General features: G+C 51.5%; 1 protein-coding gene across 1 annotated transcript in view; it reads left to right on the top strand.

Moving 5' to 3' along the window:
* The window catches only part of ABCC6 (ATP binding cassette subfamily C member 6), a 57,391-nt gene that overhangs the window by 17,163 nt on the left and 22,168 nt on the right, over positions 1-18,060 (top strand). The window contains exons 10-21 of the mRNA XM_060031812.1: positions 1,322-1,483; positions 4,088-4,180; positions 4,377-4,580; positions 5,140-5,286; positions 5,933-6,020; positions 8,123-8,198; positions 9,949-10,075; positions 10,230-10,406; positions 12,601-12,768; positions 13,535-13,709; positions 14,969-15,044; positions 17,269-17,389. Of these exons, the coding sequence (XP_059887795.1) occupies positions 1,322-1,483; positions 4,088-4,180; positions 4,377-4,580; positions 5,140-5,286; positions 5,933-6,020; positions 8,123-8,198; positions 9,949-10,075; positions 10,230-10,406; positions 12,601-12,768; positions 13,535-13,709; positions 14,969-15,044; positions 17,269-17,389 (1,614 nt within the window). The remainder of the gene's footprint in view (positions 1-1,321; positions 1,484-4,087; positions 4,181-4,376; positions 4,581-5,139; positions 5,287-5,932; positions 6,021-8,122; positions 8,199-9,948; positions 10,076-10,229; positions 10,407-12,600; positions 12,769-13,534; positions 13,710-14,968; positions 15,045-17,268; positions 17,390-18,060) is intronic.

The raw sequence follows: 18,060 nt of genomic DNA, 5'->3' as shown, positions 1-18,060 counted from the left end.
CCTCATAGCATGGGGTGCCCCCTCCTCTTGAGATCTGTGAGTATAATAAACGCTCTTGTCAAGGGCAGTCTTCTCTGATCTGTGGGCTTGCCATGCCTGAATAATGATAAAGCCTATATTTTAAAACACTTCTTCATGGCACTCATCATAATTACTATTAAAGGATGAACTATGTAAATCTTTATTTAATTTTGTTCCCCAGCTCAAACTCCACTCCGAAGAGAGCAAGGGCCCTGCCTCTCTTGATCACAGTACTCACCTCAGAGTGAGGCCCTACAGAGCAGGTGCTCAGTAAAGGTTTGAAGGTTTTTTTTCAGAATTTCTACACTCAATCATTTCCAGCTCACCACTTCACCCCCTCACTTCTTCCCTGACACACTCAGCAGAGAGAGGATTGCGAGTAGCACGTAGCATTCAACAGTCTGGAAGGGGTCCACTGTGACCCCAGAGTTAGGGCAAATTTGGGGCTGCCAGAAAACCAGCTTGGTGTCTGAGAGGCACACTGAATGCCTGCAGGGGTCAGTCTAACACCCTGTCTAGCGCACGTCGTGCCTCTGTCATCCTGGATTCCAATCCTGGCCCAGCCACTTAGGAGCCCTCTGGCTTTGGGCAAATTGGTCAATTTCTTTGTGCCTCAGTTTCCTTAGCTGTGAAATGGGGTTAATAATTCTGCATCTCACTGATTCTAGTCTCACTTTTTTTTCTCTTTTCAACTTCTGAAATCAAGATGTTTTAATTTAGTTGGCATTGATTTTTTTCCCATAGTGATACAAAAATAGAGAGTACTTTATCCACAGTGTTTTGGATTGAATGAAATATGGCAGTACCTGCTCCATACTGTTGTCTGATGTGCCCCATCATGGAAAATGGTGAAACTGTTAGTTTATTTAGCACAGTGCCTAGGATCTAGTGCTCAGCAGATGACCACCATTATCAGCATGAATCCAAGGTTTTTATGTAGTATGCTATTAATTGTTATTAGTCCAGTGCTTTAGGGGTTTCAGGGTATTTTCATTTTTGTCTTCTCCCCGGAGTCTCACAATGGGAAGTTAGCTGAGGAGATTTTATTAGCCCACTTTACAGATGAGTGAACTGAGGCTCAGATGGTAAAGAAATCTGCCTCAGCCAGCAGGGGCAGCACAGCTTAGACCCCGGCCTGCTGGGTGGCTGTTCTCTTGCTCAGTCCAAGCCGTGGGCCTCCCTCCCTCCTGGGCCCTTCCTCCCTCCGTGGGTCTCCCTGCCTCCATGGGCCTCCCTAACTGCCCCTCACCCACTCCTTCCCTCCTTCCTGACTCAGGTCTCCACCTTCTGCCCCTCCCAGGTCCTGGCTCTGTCTAGCAGCTCCAGAAAGGCCAGCGCAGTGGGGGACGTGGTCAACCTGGTGTCTGTGGATGTGCAGCGGCTGACGGAGAGCATCACCTACCTCAACGGGCTGTGGCTGCCGCTCATCTGGATCATCATCTGCTTTCTCTACCTCTGGCAGGTGTGCTGGGGCAGAGGGAGCTGGGATTTGATTTGAATCCTCCCCCACCCTTCCTCGCCTCCTTCTTAATCCTATCTCCACCTGCACCCTGCGGGCTGACGTAATGGGCAAAGTCTTAGACGAGGATGACCTTCACTTCACCTCGGGCAGGATGCTCACCTCTTGGGGCCTCAGTTTCCTTGTCTATATGATGATAATGGTGATGACATTGGCACTTTTTGGGTGTGATATCGGGGTACCAAGTGGGCGGATTAGGCATGTTTTGAAGTTACCAGTAATGGTAGGGCATCATCACCACCACCACTACCAACAACAAAAAAAATGGAAAGAAAATTTAGGGGAAAGAATTTACTACTTGGTTTTCAAAGAGCATAAAGTAGCCAACCAGGCAAAAAAAAAATCAGAACTTTTTCTAACTTTCTTACGTCTGTTTTGTGGTGCAGGATTTTCTTTTTAATTAAAATCACAGACTTTGTAGTGGGACTGCCTGGGTTCGAATCCTGCTTTCACCACTTGCTAGTTGTAAAACCTCCCGGTAAGTAACTTAGCCTCTCGGTGCCTCATTTCCTCATCGGCAAAGTGAGGATTATAATTAACCGAAGTGCCCCAGCCCTTGAGTTGCTGAGGAATTAAATGAGCTAATACCTGTGAAGCACTTAGATAGCATCTGGGACACAGCTATACCCTATAGGTGCTTAATTGTCTTGTTGGTTATGCATGGGGATGGGGCAGTTCATTTGAAGATCTTCTTCAGCTCTGCTCCATGTGGGCTGGTTCCAGGCTCACAGACTTTTCTGTAAAGGAGAAGATTGTAGATATTTTAGACGTTAGGGGCCATAGGGTCTCTCTCAAAACTATTTAACTCTGCCCTTCTAGTGCGCAAGCAGCCACAGACAATACTAATCAAACAGGCCTGGTGGTGTTCCAATAAAATTACTTATGGACACTGAAGTTTGAATTTCATGTAATTAACACATATCATGAAATCATCATCGTTTGATTTACTTCAATCACTTTAAAATGTAAGACCGATTACCAATCTTTGTATGGCTTGAGGTCGGCATATAAACAGGAGAGATCTGGCCCATGTGCTGTGTTTCACAGGCCCCTGGGTGGGTGTATCAACAGCATATTGATTGTGAGTGAGTGTGGAATGCTCCAGAATATCAGCTGTGTGTTATCATCATTATTGTACCTCTGCTACTGCTCCAGTGCCCCCACCATAAGGGCTTGGGGCCTGGACACTTTTTGACTTGTTACCTTGCAGTCTAGGACCTAGCATACAGAGGGTGCTCAGTAAGTGCATAAATGTTAGCTGTTATTATTAGAGAGAAAGGGAGGAAGGACACTGGGGAAAATGCAGGGCAGTTAAGCAGGCCGATGGGTGACTCAAGTGAAACTGCAGACAACACACCCATCACTTTCCCTGACCCTTGGCAGGTGGTCCTAACATCCGAAAGTAACCATGAGGCCCTGGTAAAGGGGGAGGGGTAGGAATTGGGGTTGCTACAGTTAGCATTTGTAGCATTTTTGCCAGAGAGAGTTTATTTAACCTTCTGTTCACATTCCTTTGAATACTCTCCCAGCCCTGGCTGTAGGCAGGTGTTTGCCTTCTGGGCATCTCTCCATTTGGCCATTGGGAGGCGCAATTGCTGCGTAAATGAAACACTGGCTCGCTAGGGCGTCAAGATTAGAAAGTAAACATTCTTAGGGGCTGAGAGGGGAAAATGAGGCCCACAGACTGAAGAGGGGAGTGGGGCTTGTCTAGAGAATGGACCCAAATGACCTCAGGAGGAATCTCAAATCATAGCCACTTAAAAATCATTTACCCTACTCGCCACCTCCACATTTTCCAGATAGAGAAACAAACGAGGGAGGGAAGATAACTGTCCCAAGTCACAAAGCTGGGGGGTAGGGCTGCCAGACAAAATACAGGACGTCCAGTTAAAGATGAATTTCAGATAAACAGAAGAATTTCTTATCATAAATATATCCCAAACATGACATGGGATATACTTATACTAAAAACTTATTTGCTGTTTATCTGAAATTCAAATTTCACTGGGCAGGCCGTTAAATATATTTATTTGCTAAATCTGGCAACCCTTGTCAGGGGATAATCATTGATTGTATGACACCAGCATTCACTACTGGCAGTGGAAACAGCTCCATTTCCATTTAATGTGAGAAACTGCAGCTTAGGGAGGGTCAGTAACTTGCCCAAGGCCACACCAGTATGTGTAAAGTCAGGATTTGAACCCAGATCCCGATTCCAGAGTCTGTCTTCACGTTCTAGCCAGGCGCCGCCCTTGCCCTGCCCATCTAGGTGCATGACTCGTCTTGACTATGACCCCGTTCCCACTCCATTGTGTGAGGTGCATCATTTCCCCCTCTCTCCCCTCCCTAATGAAGATGGACTCCATCTTCCACAGGTATTTCCTTCTAAGGAGCCCATGAGTCCTGGTCTCTAAGACCTGGTGGCTGCACTCATTGGACTCTCTGACACCTCCCTGCCTTAGGGCCCAAGTCTGAGCCTCCCTCCACCCCTGTACTGACAGCTGGGCTTCTGGAATTGTCTCGTGACATCCTGCCCTTTGTCTCCAGCTTCTAGGACCCTCTGCCCTCACCGCCATCGCCGTCTTCCTGAGCCTTCTCCCTCTGAATTTCTTCATCACCAAGAAGAGGAACCACCATCAGGTTTGGCATTTGGAAGAAGGGACACTCCAGGCAGGAAGGGGGCAGGAAGCCTGCAGGTCCTGGGCCCTGCACTGGTGCATGGCAGTGGGGAGGAGAGAGGTGTGGGGTGGGCGTGGTGGCAGCTTGCGGCGGTTGCAGAGAAGGAAAATCCCGGACTTGCCCTTGTCCCCTCTTCTCTTCTTCCGTCTGGTCCCAGGAAGAACAAATGAGAAAGAAGGACTCTCGGGCACGGCTCACCAGCTGCATCCTCAGGAACGTGAGGACGGTCAAGTACCACGGCTGGGAGGGAGCCTTTCTGGACAGAGTCCTGAGCATCCGGGCCCAGGAGCTGGGCGCCTTGAGGACCTCCAGCCTCCTCTTCTCTGTGTCTCTGGTGTCCTTCCAAGTGTCCACGTTTCTGGTGATGTCACTCTGGTCTCCCTGCAGAGCATGGACTGGGGGAGGGAGTGCTGGATGTGGGGATAAGGGCTCCCCATATAGGATCACAGGGGCACTGACCTGCTGGTCATCATATCATCATCATCATATCGACGACACCTGGAACCAAAACACCACCAACCCCTGGAACAGAACCACCCCCTAGTGACATCCGGAACTACAAATGCCACCAGGACCTAGAGCCCTCCGTGGCTGTTGATACCTGCAACTTCAGAGTCATCTTCCCAGAGAGTCTAGAGTCACAAGTTCCACCCATGTCTAGAACCACACAAATGCCACCAAGATGGAAAACTGTGGTGTCCCCCAAAGCCTGGAACCAAGAGTTTCTGATTCTTAGAACAGGGGTCACATGCACGCAACTCCTTTCATCAGTAGAAGAATTTGGGGGGAGATCTGGGTGGAGGGGAACCCATTCCCACATGGCAGGTGTGGCCACAAGGACCCTTTGAGATACCACAGCTGGCCTGCCTTTCCTGGCCACGTTTAGCAGCTCAATGTCACCTCCTGTGTCTCCCACCCAGGTGGCACTGGTTGTGTTTGCTGTCCATACTCTGGTGGCCGAGGAGAATGCCATGGACGCTGAGAAGGCCTTCGTGACCCTCACGGTTCTCAACATTCTCAACAAGGCCCAGGCTTTCCTGCCCTTCTCCATCCACTCCGTTGTCCAGGTGAGGTGGCAGGGAGGGGAGGCCGTCTTGGAGGAGCCGTGTAGGGGTGTAGCAGGCTGTGCCGGGGCAAGGAAACGAAGCAGGGAAAGAGACAGGAGGGCACAGGGAACAGCGGGAAGATGCCAGCAAACATCCTCAAAATAGGCAGCCTCACCTTTCCAGCAATTCCACATGCAAGAATTCAGTCCGGTTCCCTTTTTATACAAAGCAATTTCACTTCATTTCTCTTCCTCTACTGTCTGCACTCACACCGTGTGATGAAAATGAGAAAAGTGGTCCAGCTGAGCCGTCCCTATTTAACTATCCTTTCATCACGGAAGATGGGGTTGGGGCTGGGAGTGGAGAGGGTGCCTCCAAGGTGGACAAAGTTTGCAATCATTCCTGATGACGGCCAACTGGAAAAGCCACCATCCTCTTCCCGGGTCTGGTCTGCAGAATGGAAGCAAGGAGGTGGGAGGTCACCACTACCTCATTGTGCCAACCTCATGTGCATCGTTTTCCGTGACCCAGAAAGCTTTGTGTTGATGCCTTGCAAATGTGTAGGACTCGGTAGTCCGGAAGCTTTCCCACCATCTTGAGGCACCCAACGCCCGAGTTCTTTTTTTGCCCTTATGGCACAGTTGACCTAGGGCTTTGGTTTTTCCAGGCCCGGGTGTCCTTTGACCGTCTGGCTGCCTTCCTCTGCCTGGAAGAAATTGACCCTGAGGCCGTGGACTCAAGGTCCTGCAGATGTGGTGAGAGCTGAGTTCAGCAGGAAGGGGGTGGGAGGGATGAGGGAACCAGCAGGGCTCCCCTTTCCCACAGATGGAATGCCAGGCCCAGCTGAGGGGCTGCTGGCGTGTGCTGGCATGTGCAGACCAGGCCATCGGCCGTGTGACTAGGAAACAGATGCCATGTAAGGGCTCTCCCCTTGTACCTAAGAAAGCATCAAGCTGCTTACCTAGAAATCACCCACATGGTGATTAGAAATATATCCTGTGACATTGTGCCTGAATCCAAACTCTGGCTCCAGCACTGACCCCAACATGGGAGACCTTGGCCAGTTATTAATCTCTCTGAGCCTCAGTGTTCCCATCTGCAAAATGGACATGATGATCATCACAGCACCTCTGCATAGGATTGTTGTGAGGGTTAAATGAGTCCTTTGAAGCATCGCAGTTAGAGCAGGGCCCTGCACAAAGTCAGCATTCAGTGCATTTTAGTTAGAATTATTATTAGGAGAAAACCCCACAGAAGTCAGCAAAGAGGCCTCTAAGTAACCCAAAATTGCTGTTTCTGAGGCTCCTCACGGCTCTGGGCACGTTTTCAGCCGGGCAAAGCTTTGTTCAGCCAAAGCAGTGCGATGTGGGCATTCAGAGGTGGGCTCTGCATTCAAACCCCAGGTCTGCCTCACCCAGCTGTGTGGCCCTGGGCAGTAACTCCCCCACTGCTGGCTCCGTTCCCCACTGTGTCACCCCATCTCCACCAGGATCACCCTGAGGGCCACCAAAAGATAGCAGGTCCCCGGTCTCAGGAGCTGCCCAATAAATAGCTTAGGGTCCGTGATGTCGTGCCTTTATCCCCACAGGAGGGCCCCACGGACCCTGGACCAGAGACCCCTAAGGGTTATTTGAGTCATGACTTTGACACACCTGGTCACCTGCCTGCGGCCAGAGCCTCATACCGCCCCCCACAGTCTCAGTCCCTGCTGTTCCCCCAAAGGTGTGTGACAGTGAGATGAACACAGACACCGACAGCTAATGCTGACCAAGTGTTTACCACGAGCCAGCACATTCAAAGTGCTTTACTTAGTGGAGACCCCCTCGCTCCTCACCCAGCACTATGGGGTGGGTACCTCTACGACCCACCCATTTTACAGATGGGGAAATGGAGAAGCATCCCCACACCCCAGACCATTAAGAAAAGACAAGACCCCAGAGTAGGGTAGCCAGATTCACAAAAGAAAAACATAGGACTCCCAGTTAAATTTGAATTTCGCATACTCAGAAAATAGGTTTTTTTAGTCTTAGTAGCTCCCATGCAATATGTGGCGGCATAATTATCCTAAAAAAGTACTCATTGTTTATTCAAAATTCAGATGTAACTGGACGTCCTGCATTTTGTCTGCAACCCTCCCCTAGAGACCATCCAGTCCAGGGGGTGTCAACGGGTGTCAACTGCTCATTAGATGTAAGATTCTCAGGCCCCACCCCCATGGAGATTGTCATTTATTGGTTTGGGCTGAGCCATGGAGAGCTTTGTGTTTTAAAAAATCTTTCCAGGTGATTCTAAATGTGTATTCAGTGTCCAAAACCACTAAATCTGGCTCCTCCCTCATTATATAGATAAAACATCTGAGACCCAGGGACATAGGGAGACCATATGTCCCTGGTTACATCTGTGGTCCCAGTGGAATTAATAACACTCCCTTCACTCTCCAGAGTCCCGGATCAGGTGATAAATTGTATCAGAAGCCCACTAACCTTTTCTATGAAGGACCCAATTGTACATATTTTAGGCTTTCCAAGGCCCTTTGTTCTCTGTTGTAACTGCTCACCTTTGCCTTTGTAGTGTGAAAGCAGCCATAGCACTACATAAATGAATGATCATGGCTGTGTTCCAATAAAACTTTATAAAAATAGGCAGCAGACAGGATCTGGCCCCTGGGCCATGGTTTGCCGACCCGAGTTGTATAACCATCCGGCAGGGAGAGAACATGACCATCACAGGGTCACACACAAGCCAGTGAGTGGCGGGACAGTTTGTTTAGTGGAAGAGATTTCCTGTTGCCTGGGGGTCTCTTAGAGGAGGGGCCAGCCGGGAGCATCTCTTATAACTGGTCTTTAATGCCCTGCAGCCACTGGAGAGGATTACATCAGAATACAGGAAGGCACCTTCGCTTGGTCCCAGGAAAGCCCTCCCTGCCTGCACAGGTACAGGTGGTTTCCCTGGTAACAACCTTCCTGTTGCCGTTGACGAAGTGGGGGAGGATGGGAAAGCTGGGAAAGGGAGAGCTCCTGCCCACGGAGGGGGAACAGGGCATCTGAGCCTTGCCCAACAGGGAGGAGATGGCTGTCTGGTCCCCAGGCTGGTCACGATGATGCCAAGGGAGGCCTGGCCAAGAACAGCTCCAAGGCCCGGCCCAGTCAGCTGTGGGTGCTTATGTGCCTCCTGTGTCAGACTGGTCATTGTCACCTCCAGCCCCCAACTATTTGGCTGGGTCTCTGTGGCAGAAAACCCCCGCCAACCCCAAAACTCCCTGTGAAGGGAAAGAAAACACCCAGGGCCGTATTTGTGTTTCTTGTCATTTGCTCATTTCATTGTATTTATTGAGTACTTGCTATGTGCCAGGCCTTGTTCTAGGAACTGGGAATAGAGTGAAGAAAACAGATAAGAACCCTGTGCTCTTGGGGCTGATGTTCTGATCGGGGGTGGGAGGGTGCACAAATGAGAAATCAGGGTCGGGAGGCAGAGCACGATGTCAAAGGAGGGGTGTGTGCGGTGAGGGAAGGCTTGGCATTTAAACAGAGGTCAAATGAGGGGAAGGAATGAGCCTTGCACGTGTCTGGGAGAGGAGCTTTCTAAGCAGTGGGAACAGCAAGTGCAAAGGTCCTGAGGCAGGAGTATGCCTGGACCCAGGATTCTCCAGCTCAGCACTGCTGATGTTCAGGGCTGGATAGTTCTTTGTCATGGGGGCTGTCCTGTGCACTGTAGCATGATTAGCAGAACCCCCAGTATCTACCCACTAGATTCCAGCAGCAGCCACACCAGGTGTAACAACTGAAAGTGTCTCTAGACATTGCTGCGTGACACCTGCAGGGCACAACCCCCCCAGGTGTGTTTGGGAAGCAGGAAGTCAGCATGGCTGCAGCAATGGGATGCTGGGTGTCCTTCATGATTGTTAGGACCTCAGCTTTTACCCTGAGTGAAACAGGAACCGCCAGGGGATTCAGCGGGGGAGTGTCATGAGCCGGCTTGGGTTTGAACAGGTCCCTTGGGCCCCTGCATGGAGGACAGACTGCATGACACAGAAAGGGGCGGGGAGGGAGGGCAGAAGCAGGAAGAGTGGTGAGGAGCTTGTGGCAATGACCTGGGCAAGAGGAGATGCTGGTTAAACCTCCTACCCAATAAACCCTGTGTGAGTGTGGGTACATGTTTACACACGGGTGTACATGCGTGCGTGCAGATGTGTGTATGCACGGGCGTGTGTGAGAGCATGTTTGTGTGTGTGCATGCACTTGTGTGTGCATGGATTGTGTATATGTTGTGTGCACATGTCTGTGTGTACACACATATGGTGTGCATATGTGCACTTGTGTGAGGGTGTGTATCTGTGTGTGTGCAGTCTGTGTATGTAGTATATGTGTGCACAGACACATGTGCCCTATGTGTGCTTGCATGCGTCTGTGCTTGTCATGCATGCATGTGTGGTGTAGTGAGTGTGCACATACACATGTGCGTGCATGTATGTGGGCACATGTATGATCACATGCAGAATGGCTGCTCGCATAGCCAGACAGGGATCGGGAGAGGGAAGGATGGCCCCCAGACATCCTCTCAGCGGCCCCCCCACCCCGGGTGTGTCATCAGCAGCCGAGGCTGGCTCTGTCTGGGGTTCACTAATTCTGCGCAGACTCGGGCTGAATCCTACCCAGGGACACGTCACCCCTTCTGTGTTGCCAGGATCAACCTTACGGTGCCCCAGGGCTGCCTCCTGGCTGTCGTCGGTCCAGTGGGGGCAGGAAAGTCCTCCCTGCTCTCCGCCCTCCTTGGGGAGCTGTCAAAGGTGGAGGGGTCCGTGAGCATCAAGGTGAGGCTGCACCCCTGCCTGTCTGCTGGAATGTCCCCGTCTCTGCTCCTCCGTTCCCCGTCTCACAGCTAAGCTCCCTGCCGCCTTCCACCACCACCAAGAGCCTAGCTCCCACCGTTCCTCCTCCGTCCCCATCAGCCTCCTTGTGTTTTAGGGTCCGGTGGCTTACGTGCCGCAGGAGGCCTGGGTCCAGAACATGTCCGTGGTAGACAACGTGTGCTTTGGGCAGGAGCTGGACCTGCCGTGGCTGGAGAGGGTCCTAGAGGCCTGTGCCCTGTGGCCAGACATAGGCAGCTTCCCTGCAGGAGTCCACACCCAAACTGGGGAGCAGGTGAGGGTCTCAGGGCCTTCTTGGGCCAGGGAGGCATGGCGGCTGAGGGTCATTTGCCACCCTGACCTGTGGGTTGGTGTGGTGGGAGGGTCACTGGGGTGGGGGCAGGGAGGTAGGGGAGAAAAGGGGCCCAGCTCAGAGCCAAGCACATAGCAGGCACTCAATAAATAGTTATTAATGAGTGAATGGTTGAAAATAGAGACCGAGGAGAGGCTGGGAGACATGGCAGGGCTTGGTGGTGAGGGGCTCTCCAACAACTGGGAATGAGGTGATCCAGGCTCCTGCCTTGCCTCTCTGGGTGACACTGGTCAAACTGCTTCTCCTCTCTGGACCTCACCAAAGGGTCTGGGCAGAGATGTCCAATAAACAGGATGTATGCATCCGGAGCTGTGAGTTGGGCAGGGATTGGCAACTTATGACCCACAGGTCGAATCTGGCCCACCGTCTGGGTTTGTAAATAAAGTTTTATTGGGACCCAGCCATGCACATTCATTTACCTGTGGTCCATGGCTGCTCTTGCACGATAAGGGCAGAGATGAGCAGTTGTGACAGAGACCAGGGCAGTGGGGGTGGGGTGGGGTGCCCACAAAGCTTTAAGTAGTTACTTTCTGGTCCTTTACAGAAAACACTTCCTGACCCCCAGATTAGGGAATTGAGAGTGGAATAGTGGAAGTTTAAGTCAAGTAAATGGGTGAGGTTTCCTCTAGGGAAGAGGAGAGGGCCCTGGAAAGGGTCTGGAGGAGCCAGAGAGATCAGCTGAGAAGGAACATCTAGGGAGGAGGATGAGGCATCGTGCAGCCAAGGGAAAGGGGTATCAGGAGGGGGTGCCTGCTGCCGGCTACGTCTGTCCAGCTGTGTCACATCCTAAACCAAACGTGATTTCCCGTTACCTCCTCCCCCGAAGCTCGCCCCATCCTGGGTGGTGGAAGTTCCATCCTTTCAGAGCTCAGATCCAAAACCTTGGTGTCCTCCTCAATTCCTCTCTTTTTCTTACACCCACATCTAATTCATCAGCAAATCCTGTTGGATCCACCTTTGAGGCAGATCCAGAATGTTCCAGTCCCCACATCAGCTCTCCCACATTGCTGCAGGAGCCCCTGACTGCCCTCCTTGTTTCTGTCCTCACCCCTAACAGGCTAATCCCAGTGCAGCAGCCAAAGGGATTCTTTTCAGATCTGTCAGTTCATGTCCTTTGTCTGCTCAGAACCCTCCAGGTCTCCCCATCCCCTCAGAGTTATAGCCACAGTGCTGACCATCACTGACAAGGCGCACCCCCACGATCTGACCCCAGTTATCTCCGACTTCATCTCCCATCATGCTCCCTCTTTCCTGCTTCTCTCCAGCCACATGGATCTCCACGATGTTCCTGGAACACCCAAAGTACGCTCCTACCTCAGGGCCTTTGCACCTGCTGTTCTCTCTGCTTGTAAAGCTGTTTCTCAGGAGTTCACATGGTTCATCCCGTCAAGTCTCTTAGTGGAGAGTAGCTTTCCCTGACCACCTTACCCAGCACAGCAACCCTGCTCATGCCAGTACACCCTACACCCTTCCCCTTCTCTATTATTCTTCATGGTGTATAACACCATCTGATAGGTGATAACATTTTATGTGTTTGTTTATTGATTATCTCTATCCCACCCCATCCTCATTAGAGTGAAGGATCCATGAAAGCAGGGATGAGGTTTTGTTCATTGCTGTGTCCCCAGAGCCTAGAACACTGCTGGGTACATAATAGCCATGCAGTAAATATGAGTGGAATGAATGAACAAGTGAAAGAACAAAAGGAAGGAAGAGAGGAAGGGAGGAAGAGAATGGAAGAAAAAAGAAAAGAAAAGAAAAGAAGGAAGGAAGGAAATAAGAACATAAGGACTGAAAAGCTACCACTGGATTAGGCAACAGGGGAGTGACCAGTGTCCTTGAGGAAGGCTGCATCAGTGGAGAAATGGGAACAGAAGCCAGACTCAAGTGGAGGGAGCAGTGGGTGCAGGAAGCTTGTCTGGAAAGGGGAGAAGCCAGGCAGGGTGGAAGCTGGGGGGGATGTTGGCTTGAGAGCAAGCGTTTCAAGCTGGAGGTGGCCCTAGAGGACAGGCCCCATGAGCCACAGCTCACTTTGATGAGCAGACCTGGCCCCTGTCACACCAGCTTCACCCAGCAGGCGTAGACGCAGGTCCCTGTCTCTCTCTTATGGCCACAGGGCATGAATCTCTCTGGGGGCCAGAAGCAGCGGCTGAGCCTGGCCCGGGCTGTGTACAGGAAGGCTGCTGTGTACCTGCTGGATGACCCCCTGGCAGCCCTGGACGCCCATGTTGGCCAGCATGTCTTCAAACAGGTCATTGGGCCTGATGGGCTGCTCCAGGGAACGGTAAGTTTGGGAAAATGTCTCAGAGGGCATAGAGCAAAGGCAGAGATAGTCCTAACCCAAGTCTGCTTACCACCATTCTCCATGAATCCAGTGTTCCTCTTTGTAATGGTCAGCTTTTGCTGTGACAGTGCTGCATAACAAACAACCCCCAAATGTCAGTGGCTCACAGCAGCAGTCATTTCTTTTGTTGGCTGTGCTGGGTCCTCACTGCTGTGCGGGCTTTCTCTAGTTGCAGTGAGCGGGGGCTACTCTTTGTTGCGGTGCACGGGCTTCTCATTGTGGTGGCTTCTCTTGTTGCGGAGCACAGGCTCTAGGTGCACAGGCTTCAGTAGTTATGGCACATGAGTCCTAGAGCACAGGCTCAGTAGTTGTGGCACATGGGCTTTGTTGCTCCGTGGCATGTGGGATCTTCCCAGACCAGGGATCAAAACCCGTGTCTCCTGCATTGGCAGGCATATTCTTAACCACTGCGCCACCAGGGAAGTCCGAGCAGTCATTTCTTGCTTCTGGGTCTGTGGTTAAACTACCACAGCTCTGCCTCAGGTCACCGGCCACGTTCAGTTGAACTCCGTGTCTTCTGGTTTCGAGACAGGTTGAAGGAGTCCCTCTATTTCACTGTTGGGACATGCTATTTTTGAGAAAAAGGGCAGGAGCACAAGAAGGAGAGCTTTCCCCACTCTGAGCCCCAGGACATTCCCGGCCCATTCCCCCAGCTCTGGAACAGTGGTCAAGCGCACGAGTGTAAATTCCATCCCTTCCTGCCCAGACACGGATTCTCGTCACCCACGCGCTCCACGTCCTGCCCCAGGCTGATTGGATCGTGGTGCTGGAAGATGGGGCCATTGCAGAGATGGGTTCCTTCCAGGAGCTTCTGCACAGGAAGGGGACCCTGGCGGGCCTTCTGGATGGAGCCAGACAGCCAGGAGATGGAGGAGAAGGAGGTACTGGCTGGGCTACCCTGTGCCTGGCTTCTGTCACCCTTGGGGAGAAGGTTCCACAGATCCCACTGGCTAGTGAAGCACTCTGGCCACACCCTCCCTGCAGGCCCAGGCCTGGAGGCAGACACTCTCCCACAAGGCCACCCAGCCCCCAGTAAGAGCCCGTGGCACCTTCTGTGAGCCAGGGGCTGTGCTAAGTGCTTCTATAAACATGCATTGTCTCATGTGGTCTCCACAACACCCCTGGGGGACCCCTGCAATTACGGCTGCCACTTTTCAGATAAGCAACTCAGGCCGAAGAGAGTTAAATAATTTGCCCAAGGTCACATTAGAATTTGGGTGTGTTCAACTCCAGGGTCTGTGCTTGAAACTGCTACAGAGACTGAGCAAAGAGGTCATTTGGTGCCTTGAGGCCAGAGGCCCCCAACATGCCAGCTAGGGCTTCTACTAATCCAGAGAACACAGTGCCCACTGGAAAAATGACAGTGTTCTGGAAGTGAAGTCAGTGATCCAAGCACAGCCACAGTGAGTGATAAAGAACAGCCAGGGGCCCCTCCATTCACTCATTTAATCACCACTTAGCCCCTGTGAGGTCAGTACTGTACTTAGCTCCATTTTACAGATGAGGACTGAGGCCCAGAAGTTAAGGAACTCGTCCAAGTTTACCCGGCTCATAAGTGGCAGTGTTGGGCTTTGAACCTCCAACTGCAGGCTGTGTGCTGTCCCTGCATGACAGAGGGGGTTTCACAGCCAGGTCCCCCATCCCAGGCTCTGCCTCCTCTGTTGAGCCCTGGCTCACCCTGGTAAAAACCCTAAGTGTTGGTTCACGGTGTCAACCTCCTGGAGCTTGAAGATGGAACCTTCCCGGCTTGGGGATGGTGGGCAGGAGGGTCCTTCCCTGGGGGAGATGACACCTGAGGTTGGGTGAGAGCTAACTGGAAAAGAACATCGCAGACACAATGGATTGCTTATGCAAGGGTATTGGGGAGACCCGAGCTTTTGGACTATGTGCAGTGTTTCCTGCTGTTTCCCAGCCCCAAGTTCATAGCCGATGCTTGATTATATTTGCCAACTGAATAAGTGAATGAATGAATAATGTTCCTGGAAGAACCCAGGGAGGATGGAGAGAGGGGGGAGGGGGCAGATCAGAGAAAATGGACGCTCAGCGAGCGGAGGCTGCACAGCCCATGGGTGTCAAAGCTGGCATCCAGACTCTGAGGTACCGACCCCCATAGAGTGACACGGCTCCCTTGACCTTGCAGAAACGGAACCCCCGGCCAGTGCCAAGGACCGCAGAGGCTCTGCTGGAGGTGGGAGGCCTGAGGGTGGACCGGAGAGGTGAGTTTGCTCTGGTGCAGAGCTTGGGGAGGGCACAAAAGCTGAGGCTGAAGCAAGGCGGCTGTGTCACCACCTGCATCTCAACCATTCTGGATTGAACATCTGCTTAAGACCCACCATGGGGCTCAGCCGTGGGATAATTCACCAGAGACTATTTGACAGTCAATTAGCCACAATGATTAAGTCCCCACATGTTCTGTTCACAGGATGACCAGTTTGCCCTCAGATGTGATGAATCCCTTAAAGTTTATCAGAGTTGTCATGGCTGGAGTGGGGCAGGGCCAGCTCCAAAGAAGGATCCACGCCATAGTTGTTAATGTCCGTGCCAGGCCCTGTCATTCATGCTCTGAAGGACATCAGCATCGCTTGGTGCTGGTGGGGGCCACCAGGAGGAGGCCTGCTGCCCCCTTTAGCCAGGCCATAGCTGGACTCCTGCGCTCTCCCTTTTTATGGAAAGTGACCTTGTGAAACAGAACAACAGACTACTGGGAACCAGAGAGTGTGAGCTTAAGTGCCAGCTGTTAGGGAACTGCAGGGGGAACCGGAGGGCCTCGGTCCCTGAGGTTGGGCCCCAGTTCCTCCCATCCCAGCTAGCCAGCCAGAGTACTCCTGGGCCACACACTGGACCGGCCCACCGTCTTCACAGTGCACAGTATCCTAAGTAAGACCAGATAGGTAGATAATAGGTAGAGAGGTAAGTAGGTAGGTAGACAAATAGGGTGACAGACAAACAGATAGATGATGAATGGATGAATAGACAGATAGATGATAGATAGAGTTCATAGACAGATGGATGTAGATAGATAAATATTGTATTGGAAAAACCTGCTAGTCTTCCCTCTTTCTCTCCATTACTCTCACACAACTACAACGTTCACTCTGACACCAGATGGGTGCCCCCTGCCCCCCCGCAAACCTTCACACCAAGCAATTCTCCACAACTCAGTTCTGACACTATCTGGAGATGTCAGATCCCACAGGTTAAGGGCTCAGTCCCTCAAGTCTGCTCCCCCCACTTCAGATGCCAATTGCAAGTAGTAGGTCTCCAGGGTTTCCACAACTTCTGTCCTACTTGGGGACAAAATGGGGGTTTGCATCACCCCCTCCTCGAGTTCAAGTAATTTGCCAGAACAGCTCACAGAACTCAGGGAAACACGTACATTTGGCAGTCTATTAAAGGATGTGACAAAGGAGACAGAACAGCCAGCTGAGGAGATTCACAGGACGAGGTCTGGGAGGGTCCCACATGCAGGAGCTTCTGTCCCCGTGGAGCTTGGTGTATCAATCTCTGGGTATGTGGATGTGTCCACTAACCTGGAAGCACCCCGAATCCCATACTGTTGGGGTTTTATGGAGGCTTCCTCGTGTGGGCATCATCCATTATTAACTCCATTTCCAGCCCCTCTTCCCTCTCTGGAGAATGTGGGTGGGGCTGAAAATTCCAAGCTTCTAGTCATGGCTTAGTCTTTCTGGTGACCAGCCCCCAACCAGGAGCCACCCAGGAGCCCACCCAGAGTCACCTCAGTAGAACAAAAGATGCTCCTAGGGCTCTTATCACTTAGGAATTTACAAGGGTTTTAGGAACTCTGTGCCAGGGATGGGGTCAAAGACCAAGTACATATTTCTTAACATAAATCACAATATCACAAAGATGGATAGGTGAATAAATAGATTGATTGATAGACAGACAGATAGGCAGCCAGGGAGACATAGATTATCCCCATTTTACACCTGAGGAAACTGAGGCACAGAGAGATTGTCAGCTGCCCATGGTTTCACAGTTAGCAGATGGTAATTCACATTTAAGGTTGTCAGCCTACTCAGCCACAGATAAAAGGAACACTCAAGAAACCTTCAGCATCTGAATTGTGCAAAGCTGACTTCCTGCAAACCTGGACTGACAAATCTGAGAATAAACAGCAGGTGCAAAATGATTGCAGCAAAGCTTAGACCAAAATGAAAACCAGGTTCCAAAGTTGGCAAATAAGTTCATTCAATGAGATGGCGTCGGAAGAACAGGCTTGCCTGACTCTGGGGTGATAGGTGGCATCTAGCTGGGCACCACAGAGGGAGGACTGGGGCATGGCACCTAGTTGGTGCTCAGTACGTTAGTTGAATGAATGAATGAGAGAGTGGCTCAGTGGCTTCCAGTGGCCATGAGGGTTGGGCATATACACCCCACGAAGAGAGACACTGATTTGTCCTCATTTCCTCTAAATGACAGGTCCATGAAGTTAGTCCCTGAGAAGGACAGCGCCACTTCAGAGGCCCAGACAGGGGTTCCCCTAGATGATCCTGAGGGGGCAGGACAGCCAAAAGGAGAGGACAGCATGCAATATGGCAGGGTAACCACCCGCTGCTCCCTCCCCCTCTCCACATCCACTGCCGCTGCTGCCCCCGGGGACTCAGGACCTCCCAAGAGATACAGCACTTGGGGGGGGATGGGGCTGGGGGGACGACTCACCTTTATTGAACACCTACTATGTGCCACGTAAGATTCTAGATACTTCATACTTCTTAATGCCCACAACCACCCTAAAATCAGATGGTGATAGCTCCATTGTAGAGATGAAGAAACTGGGTTCTTAAAGAGTTTAGACATTTGTGTTCTCACAGCTAGCAAGTGAGCAACTTGGGACTCAAACCTAGGACAGTCTGAATCTGAAACTTGTACTACTTCTTCTCTCCTATGCTGCTTTGTCCACCCATCCCCCACCCATTCACCCACCTACCTACTCATTCATCCATCCATCCATTTACCTTTCCACCTATTCACCCATCCATCCCACTCACCCATCCATCCATCTACCCATCTACTCACTCTTCTATCCATCTCACACAACCATCCACCCATCTGCCACCCTGCCATCCATCCATCCATCCGCTCATTTATCCACCCACCCTCCTACAGACCCACTCATTTATTCATCCACCCACCCACCTACCCATTTACTTACCCATTCGCCCACTCAACCATCCACCTACTCATCCATCCAGAAGACATTTGCAGAACCCC

Source organism: Delphinus delphis, chromosome 15, assembly GCF_949987515.2.
Source record: "Delphinus delphis chromosome 15, mDelDel1.2, whole genome shotgun sequence".
Classification (NCBI taxonomy): Eukaryota; Metazoa; Chordata; class Mammalia; order Artiodactyla; family Delphinidae; genus Delphinus; species Delphinus delphis.
This window is presented reverse-complemented; position numbering and strand designations above follow the sequence as displayed.